The following is a 9,853-nucleotide window of genomic DNA, read 5'->3' as shown; positions in this document are numbered from 1 at the left end:
AATTAACTGCACAATAGGTTTAATATATTTTTTTTTCTTATTTTGTTCCCTTCTTTTTTGATTGAGGTATTCACTTTTATAGTAAGTGACAAATTTTTTATCTTAAATTATAATTTATTGATTTTTTACAAGAAATGCCATTATTTTTCAATAGTTATAATTCATGAGTGTATGATAGGTGGAGGCGGACTTATTTTCATCTTTATGACAATCTTTCTACAAAAATGTAAGTTTATTTTTCATTTCTTTACGCCCAAAATCTTTCTACAAATGTAAAGTTTATTTTCCGATCTTTATGCCACAATCTTTTCCAAAAATGTAGTTTCATTGGCAAAATTCGAAATAAGTTACGTTTATGATTTGGTCTGTTTGTAATGTATAATATTATCTTCTTTTTTTTTCAGGAAATATACCAGTCGCTTTGGATTCATCATGAGTATTTGAACAAGTTCGCGAGCGCATAAATATTTACCCTATCGCCAAGAAATGCTCAATAATTACTTTTGGGAGGTATGTTTGATAGTATATTTAAAATTTGTGATTTGATTGTTTGAAATCTCGATGACTATATTATTCACAATAATAAATTTTTTAGTTTAAAAAGAATCATATATGTATATGCTTCCCAAGTGTCTAAAAATTCCTTTTCAAATTTAGTCACTTTAAATCCTTCAAAAAATAACTTTACAGAATTAGTCATTAAGAATTTGAAATAAAATTAATTTTCTTCGCCATTTCAATATTGTGTATTAAAAAATATATAAATAATAATTATGTTAAATTTTTAATGGATTTGAACCTTTTTACTTTTTCATTTTAAAATCTTTTCATTTTAAATTATTTACTTACAATCTATTAGTATATCATGATAGTATTTATTTTAATTTGATTCAATAATTTTTCTAATAAAAGCTTAATATGTAAAAATTAATATATATTATATAAAAATTGTAATAAAAATATATTAGAAAAAATTAATATGTAAAAATTAATATATATTATATAAAAAATGTAATTAAAAGATAAATTTAAAATCCGTGCATTGCACGGGTTAGTTGCTAGTTTTTAAGTATACATGTAGGTTGCGCATCCCAAAATCCCACTTCGACCCGAACTGCCCGAGCCCACTCGGTCCGTATTGGGTCTGCAAAGCGGCACGAGCCATTGAATCCACCACGACCGACCTCTCTTCCTGGCGCGGCGACGACTCTTTTTTGGTTTTTTGGTTTTGGTCCGGCAGCCCGGCTTCTGCTTCCGCTTCCACTTCCGCTGTTGATTTACGGACTGTGAGAAAGAGGAATTTGAGGAGGCATGGAGGAGGGGGCGAAGAAGGCGAAGGGAGAGGCAGAGGAGGAGATAGCGAGGGCGATGCGGGCGCGAGTGAGCCACTTCAAAGAGCAGGCTGAGTTGAGAACCTCAACCCTAGTCTCTTTTCCCCTTTCTTTCTTTTACCCGCTCTTCTTCTTCTTCTTTTCCTCCTCTCCCGTATGACATCACACATTCGTTGGGAAGTTTCTTCCTAGCATGTATTAACTCTGCTCCACTGTTCATTCTGTCTGCCCTTCTCTCTCTTCATTAGCTTGCTAATTAGCTCTGCTGTTGGGCATTTCACTATTTTCTGTTGATGCATGTCTTCTTGGGAGTAAGGTGTCGATGTAATAGCATGTTGCACCTTTGTTTTTAACTTTGCTTGCACTGATTATGCGGAATTGATTCCACTTCGATCACTTGCTTATGTAGGTGCCCGCTTTCGTATAATTGCGTTTGAATAGCAGAACTAATTGTTGTAATTAATTGAGCTGAATAGCGGAACTAATTGTTGTAATTAATTGAGCCCATAATTCTATATATATATATATATATATATATATATATATATATATATATANATATATATATATATATATATATATATATATATATATATATATATATGGCGGATGAGCTCTTTGGAGTCCATCCTAATATGAAGTGATGAGTGAGATTTGATAGCCTTAATTTGTTAATCCGGACTTGATGTTGGTACGCGAGAAGCTAGAGCCATTTACCCATAATTTGTCATCCAGTTTATCCTCCATGAGACCGACTACATGCTATGTGACCTCCTCATTCCATTTCAGAACATTGAAACAAATTGTGTTAAGTTTGATTGGAGAGACTGATCTAGTTAATGGTTGGTAATCAGCTTTGTCCAAGTACTGTGTGTCTTGTGCTGCCATTGCAGTTGCTGACTGGCTTTAGCTCAATTATCCTTGACTGTATCCTCATTTATCAGTATATAATATAGGATTCAGCACTACAATGTGGTTGGCTTACTAGTATACAAATTGCTCTTGCTGATACAATTTAGTGATCTGTTATTGTGTAGGCTATTAGCTTCTATATTGCCTTCCTATCTGCATTAATTGCTCTTTTCTTTTATCGATAGTTTTTACATGAAAGACAAATTTGATTCTTATCTACTTTTAGAAATCAATGTTTGTTTTAAAGTTGGAATTAGTTGGCTTACATAATGGGTTATGTAGATGCTCGTCGGACAATGAGTTTGAATTGTAAAGCTGCTAAACTTTTTGTTATTGTAGCTCGTTGACTCTTGAAGGTGTCCGAAGAATACTAGAGAAGGATTTGGGAAAGGAGGCTTTCTCTCTAGATGTTCATAAACGGTTTATTAAGAAATGTTTGGATGAGGTATTTCATATACTTGATCAGCTCTTCAATAATCTTTTTATGCCTGTTAAATGCATTTTTTCCCCCTAAATTCTGACTTGGTCGAAAGTGGGAATGGTAGCGTGAACTCCTCCTTAGACTCTCTCTCTCTCTCTCTCTCTCTCTCTCTCACGCATGCGCACACACCTCGACCAAGTACAATCTTGACATCTCTGGGTCTCTCCACCTTAGATGCCCTCAACTACCCATGTTCTACCGCTCCACTATGACAAATTTTCACCGATTTCAACTACCATTGCCTTGCGCTAACATAATCAATTACAGAGTTTATTTATGATAAATAAAAGAACACATAATGATAGCTAAATAAGGCCTAGATTTTGGTTTTTCTTTTCTTGTTACCAAATATCCACCATCCCTTGGCACACCCTATATCATAGAGTTTGAGAAAACAAAAGTACGGTAGTAGTACCAACTGAGGCCTGAACATTTTCTATCTTCTGATTTGTAGTATACATGTTGATATTGTTTTCTGTTTTGTGATCTTGATGCTATATGGACTTAGTTTGATTGTTGATGAAACAGTGCTTTTATGGTGCTGAAGATGAGAAGCTGTCTGAAACTTCAGGAAAGGTCAAAGCAACGGCTGCTCAAACTGTCAAAGAAGGATCTGAAGCCTTGCAGTTAAAAACTGATAGCAGTGGCCTCGAAGAGAAGATAGACGGATCTTCTGCTTTGGATGGAAATGTACCAGCAGAGCATGAAAGTGGAAATAGTCAAGCTGCTGAATTTCATGGCCTCAATGAGGACGTGGTAAAGAAGGCTCTGAAAAAGAGAACTACTTACATAAGAGATAATTTAGAGTATGTAATTATTGGGGTTGATTAACTTATATTCTTATTTTGTCTTTTTTTATTTTTATTTTTTCATTCCGTAAGGAAATTAATTTATCTACTTGCATATACAGGCGTATTACTTTACAGGAAGTTCGTAGGATTTTGGAAGATGATCTCAAACTAAAGAAGAAAGCTCTTGATGCCTATAAAAGTTTTATTAGCAAAGAATTAGATGAAGTATGTTTTTAATGTAGTAAGCTTTATTTGTTACTCAGTGATCGAGTTTTATATATTACGATTTATAGAAGCACAATATGGCAGTTTTCTTTGTAACCTTTTTTTTCCCTCCTCTCATTTGGATTCTATCTAGCTCATACAATCATGTGAAGGAGTTGTCGAATCCACAAATGGGGTGAAGAAGAGCAGTAAGAAGTGTTCGCAAAATGTGGATGAAGAAGATACTAGCAAAGGCCGAAAAAGAGTGCATCAAGAATCAGATTCTTCTGATGTTGATGATACGCATAGTGCGGATGAAGAACTTGATAATGAGAAAAGGCTGAAAAAGGAGGCTCAAAAAATTAAAGTAAGCACCAAAGGTATAAAAAGGCAAAAGCCAGCAGAAAAGGATTTAGATCGCAGTTTAGAAGAAGATGGAAGAAACTCTTCTGAAGATGGTCATTCTCATTCATCCACCGAGGAGAAAGTGAAGGTACTGAGTTTCTCAATAGCAACAGTATCTTCATGTTATTATATAGTATCCCATACATTTGTCTTCTTAACACGCAGAATAAACGAGAAAAGGCCACTCAAGTATATGGGAAACAAGTAGAGCATCTAAAGTTGATAATTAAATCTTGTGGAATGAGGTACTTAGCTCTCCACTCTCTTGTTATTCCAGAATAAAACTTAATCAAGCATAATCAAGTTATCTTTTGGGTGTAAATTAGTGTCCCTCCATCAGTTTATAAGAGGGTCAAACAAGCTCCTGAAAGCAAGCGTGAGGAGTACCTGATAAAGGAGTTAGAAGAGATGCTTGAAAAGGAAGGGCTGTCAAGTAATCCTACTGAAAAAGGTTGAAGTTTTATTACTTATGTTTTTTTTTCTAGGATTTAGACAACACATATTGAGTCTTTGGTTAATTATTCTTCTCACTGAGCTGATTGGCATATGATGTTATTGCCATTGAGATCTTACAACTTATCGCCGTAGAGTTGCTATCACAAGACATTCACGTTTCAATGCACAGTCAGATGTTCATTTCTATAGAACTGGGAACATCCTGCTTATTTCAAATTTAAAGCCTAAGGAAAAAAGTTTTGGTTTCATTTGCCTCATTAGTTGGATAGCCAGATGGTGACTACAGAATCTATGATCTACAGATACACATTTGATATGGCAAATTTTAAAATCAAGGATATTATATGCTAGAGTTATGGCATTCAGTATACATGCATGCATTCATGCAAGCATACTTCTCACATTTGTTCCTATCCATGTTTGTACTGATATTTGTGGATACAGATATAAATATAGATAGAGATGGAGACATATGCTGCTAGCCTACTTGCATATGCATTTTGAAACAAATATCTTTGTATTTGTCTTTTATTTAATTGAGAAGTTGTATGCAACCTATTATAGTTTATTTGTCCAGATATTCAGGTTCAATTTGTTCACACAACAAATCAAGAATCACACATTCATGATAATTTATGTGGCAATGACCTATTGAGCTAAAGCATCTTAAAAAGTTTGAACTGATAATTTTAGTATACTATTGACTGTTATTGTATATTGCATTATTTCTGCAAAAACATTTTGAACTCTTACAGCTGAGCAAAGTAAGAGCCAGATTTAATGTAGTATAAGAATCAGACTTTTTCACCAGTTGAAGATTTGATTGGCATTGTTAAGGTAATTTTGAAATTATACTCGTTAATTTGTTATGTTGCATCAAGAAGTGAACATCAATTATTTTCGGATCTTGACCTTCTCCAATGCTTCCTTTTTTTTTTTTGAAATTTTTTCCATGGTTTCAGTATTTAGTGAAATTTTGTAGGGGATCTATTCATGTTTTGGTACAAATTTTGAGTGTCCTATTTTTTCAGAGTTTGCAAGTCAAAGTGTCATAGTATCTGGAATCTTCAGTGAGCCAAACCTACACATAAATTCTCCAATATCTTGCTACTAATATTTTCTGGAATCCCCTTGTTGCACAATTCTTTGATATAGAGATATGGAGATCATTTGCTGCGTTGATGGGGGTTGCAGCAATACAACTATTTAGAGTCCCTAATATAAACAGGCAACTAAGTCACAGGCCACTAAATCGTTGATTTGTTCTGTAATTCATCTTCCTCCAAACTCCATAGAGAGGTAAAATTAGTGTTGGCTGTTATATGTGTGCGAAGCTAAAAGAGTATCCCTTCAAATTTAATCTTTTTAGCATTATTTGTTCGCTATAGATTCCAATGCAAATGCATCACCATATAGATTGTATCATATTGGCATGTAGGCTGTAGCTTTATCAAAGTGAGCAGTCTCATGGAGCTGGCTTGGCTTTCTTAGTAGTACCCAGCCATTGTCGTGCCTGCCTTTCCAGGTCGTCCTTCATAGGCACATGGTATGTCTATTTCTTCCCTTAAATTTAGCTACCTTCCTACCGTGGTGTTATGACTTTGGTTAGTCACTTTTACGACTTGCGGATGCTGGTTGACCTTCTTTCTAGTCTACGGGGTCGGTAATTTTGTTTCTTAGAGAGCCTCCTGTGAGTTGAGCAATCCTTGTTATGAAACCTAACATATAGTTGAAGTGGGTCACCAGGCTACGCGTATCATGTCCTTATATACAATAAAAGCTTGGAGCACAAGTTCATGCATTGTGGGGCCTCTCTCTCTCTCTCTCTCTCTCTCTCTCTCCCCCCTATGCGCCTTGTAAACTATGGCTCATTTGAAGATACTATTTTTGAGGTTCAAACTCATGACATCTAGGTCGCAATTGTACATACTATTTTTGAGGTTCACACTCATGACATCTAGGTCGCAATTGTAGCTACAATATCATCGTTCCAAAGAAGTATCCTTGGTTTTAGTTATATATTATATATATTTTAAGTAGATCAAATTCAGCTGCCTTTTTATGGTCAAAAGGTCAATGCTTTTATCAATGGTGATATGTGCAATCTTAGTTCTATCTTTGTCTGTATGGAATAACCTGAAATTGTCAAACTCAGAGATTAAGGCTGTCAAAAAGAGAAAGGAAAGAGCAAGAGAACTCGAAGGCATTGATCTAAGCAATATTGTCACCAGTTCGCGCCGAAGATCTTCAATCAATTACATACCTCTACCAAAGCCTAGAATAGAAGTTGAGAGTGATGATGATGAAGAAGAGGAAGATGAAGATGAAGATGAAGATGATGAGGATGGTGATGACAATGAAAAGGATACAGATAATGGCGGTAACAATGGTGGAGATTCGAGTGAAGGTATGCTTTGGTGTTGACACCTAAAGTTAACTGATAAATACTAAATTATGCATTTTCCAATTTACGTTTCATATAATAAAGAAGTTAGCGAACCTGTTGGCATTCTATGGCTACTTGATTTCTCAATGATAATTTTGAGCTTTTTTTGCAAATGATTGATAATTTGTACTTTCTTATTTCCATTGAGGTTTCTTTATATTCCAGACATTGTGACAGCTTGGTTGATGCTTACGTATGATATGATACTTTTGGTTAATCTTGGTGTCTCAGGCTGCTTTTGAATTCTAAACATTCAAATCATTACTTAATGAAATACCTGTTGGATAGGTTTCTGGTCAAAAAATTATGTCTTGTTCTAGTAGTCACTCAATCTTTCTCCAACCCCTTTTTCTTGAACTGAAAAATCTCAGAAATAGCCAATCAATAATCATACCTGTTGGATAGATTATTGGTCAAACAATTGTCATGTTTAAGTAGTCACTTAAGTGTTCTCTTAACTCCTTCTTTCTTATAATGAGAAATCTCAGAAATAGCCAATCAACAACCAAAACATAATTGGGTTTATCTTTTTTCGTTGATAAGATTCTGGTTGACTTATTGTACAGCTAATTAATATTACAAACATGAAAATGCCAACAATATGATTTTTCTTATTATAGTAAGTTATGCCATGTTTGTGGACCTTGTGGACCATCACAGTGTAGTTTAATTGTACTCTGTTGTTTATGTATTGATCTATGTTAAGATTTTTCACCCTTATAATAAAGAAATTTATTAATCGAATAGTAGTAGCCTTGCCATGTGAATTGTTTGTGGGCTAAAGAGGAAACTTTCCATAGGAGGAAAGAGTCGTCCAAAAATTTGCATATTGATTGGAAATTGAATTCTAACACATGATGCATGAGTTGTGAAACCATGAGAAATTCCTAATGTGCCTTGTCCATGCAATTGTGACCTTTGTTGTTAATAAATGTTAATAGATATTATGATTGTACTTTATGATTGCATGATTTTCTTTTCCTTTTACTTTCTCCAACTCTTGTAGCATGTATTTGTCTACATATATCTGTATGTTTTAGTATTTATGGGTCAATAAACTGGAAGTAGCAAGATAATTCTTTATCAAGAAATTCTGAAATGAAGGGCATGCTAGATAACTCTTTGTCAATAAACTGGAAGCGATAGAGTAGTTTGTTGGAGAATTTACTTTAGAACCTTTTTTGTAGCTAGATAATTCTTTCTGTAGACAATGAAATTGATGATATCTCTATATTTTTCTTTTTAGGGCATGCTTTGTTGCATGAACTTCTTGTTTGACTCCTCTTTTATCTGTTCAAGAAGCTTGCAATATTTGGTGGATGAAAGAGTAGGATCAAATGTCTAGAAAAGCATGCTATATTTGGCATCCAAGTCATTTTCTTGGAATAAGATAAATCACCTCAGATTTGAAGTATTTTGTCCTATTAAATCATGGTTGTCGAGCTTCGAAAGAGCTAAATCAAGCTCCTAACTTGCAATCACAAAAGAAATCCTCATAAGGTATAAGTTATTAATGGATAACTTATTTCGACATCCAAATAGGACTTTAGTAGGGATGCAAATGGGGTAGATCCGAGGGCGGGAGGGGTCTCCAACCTCTCGCTCTATTTTTTTAGTGATATACTCGGGGTGAGTTTTTTATTTTATTTTTTGCCCCCACTTAGGGATGCTAATGGGGCGGATCTGGGGGGTGGGAGTGGTCTCCCACCTCTCACCCCATTTTCTTGGCGAGATATTTGGGGTGAGTTTTTAATCTTATTTTTTGCCCCCATTTATCGCTCCATTCGAGGTGGGTTAGGGTGAGAACAAGTTTTTGGTAGATTTATGGTAGATCATGATGAATCAAGGGAAGGAAGGGATGCCCTACCTTCCGCTCCATTTTCTTAATAGATAATGGTGGATTCCCAACGTGCTATTCTTTTTCTTTACTTATTGCCCCATTTACCACCCCATTGAGGACGGATTAGGGCGGGAGCTAGGGGTGCAAACGAGCCGAGCTCGAGCGAGCTTACCTCAGCTCAAATTCGGCTTGAAATTAATTTTGAGCCTAAATTTAAGCTCAAGCTTGGATTGAAATTAATTCGAGCCGAGCTCGAGCGAGCCTAATTTCGAGTCGAGCGAGCTCGAGCCTTAAACGAGCCGCTTGAAATTCTCAACATCGTACGATCAATAGTTTAATTTGTATAGAACATTATCTACAATTTGATACAAAAATATGTCTAATAGTTCAAAGTACAAAATAATTATATGAAATATGGTATTATAATATGAACAAAAATAATTTATGAGTTGAATATCTAATCTTTTCAGCCTCACATGTCTTCTCTTTCGCCTTCAATCTCCATATTATTCATTTTCATTTATGCGGTCAAAAATAAATAAATTATATAGGTAAATATTGTATTAAACTATCCAATCATATATAACTAAAATTAAAATTTTATATAAAAAATAATTTTTTACTTTAAAAATATTATGTATATTTTCTTAAGTACACAATTAATAGCAAGATAGGCAACGGCGGGCATATGCTGTTACTTGGTGACTTGGAGGGCTTCAGGCTTGGCCACTTAGAGTTAGAGACAGAGAAAAAGAGAAAGAGAGAAACAGATTGAAAATTTAGAGCTCTGTGAAAGAAAGAAAGGAAAAAAGTATGAATTTAGTAGAATTTTGCTTTTTTATTTGTCTATTGGGTTTGTTTTTTTGGACCAATAACATTGGCCCAATTTTAACTAAACTCAGGTTATTCACTCAGCCTATATATAATTAAAATATATTATATTTATATATTTTTTAATATATATATATATAGTGTAGAACTACTATG

The 9,853-nt window shown here is 34.5% G+C and overlaps 1 protein-coding gene across 3 annotated transcripts in view; it reads left to right on the top strand.

The window, feature by feature from the left end:
* Positions 1,121 to 9,853, top strand: part of LOC109719404 (eukaryotic translation initiation factor 5B) — a 36,574-nt gene continuing 27,841 nt past the window's right edge. Inside the window, exons 1-9 of one of the 3 annotated variants that reach the window (XR_002218678.1) lie at positions 1,121 to 1,406; positions 2,583 to 2,688; positions 3,253 to 3,530; positions 3,635 to 3,740; positions 3,874 to 4,212; positions 4,290 to 4,369; positions 4,451 to 4,575; positions 6,019 to 6,126; positions 6,736 to 6,873. Coding sequence is in view for 1 of the 3 variants with exons in the window: in XM_020246059.1 (XP_020101648.1) it covers positions 1,312 to 1,406; positions 2,583 to 2,688; positions 3,253 to 3,530; positions 3,635 to 3,740; positions 3,874 to 4,212; positions 4,290 to 4,369; positions 4,451 to 4,575; positions 6,736 to 6,987 (1,381 nt within the window). In the remaining 2 variants the exon portion in view is untranslated. Of the gene's footprint in view, positions 1,407 to 2,582; positions 2,689 to 3,252; positions 3,531 to 3,634; positions 3,741 to 3,873; positions 4,213 to 4,289; positions 4,370 to 4,450; positions 4,576 to 6,018; positions 6,127 to 6,735; positions 6,988 to 9,853 lie in introns of those variants that run through there. The other 2 variants (XR_002218675.1, XM_020246059.1) reach the window with 2 other exon arrangements.

This window comes from Ananas comosus, linkage group 1 (assembly GCF_001540865.1).
Source record: "Ananas comosus cultivar F153 linkage group 1, ASM154086v1, whole genome shotgun sequence".
NCBI classification, from domain to species: domain Eukaryota; kingdom Viridiplantae; phylum Streptophyta; class Magnoliopsida; order Poales; family Bromeliaceae; genus Ananas; species Ananas comosus.
This window is presented reverse-complemented; position numbering and strand designations above follow the sequence as displayed.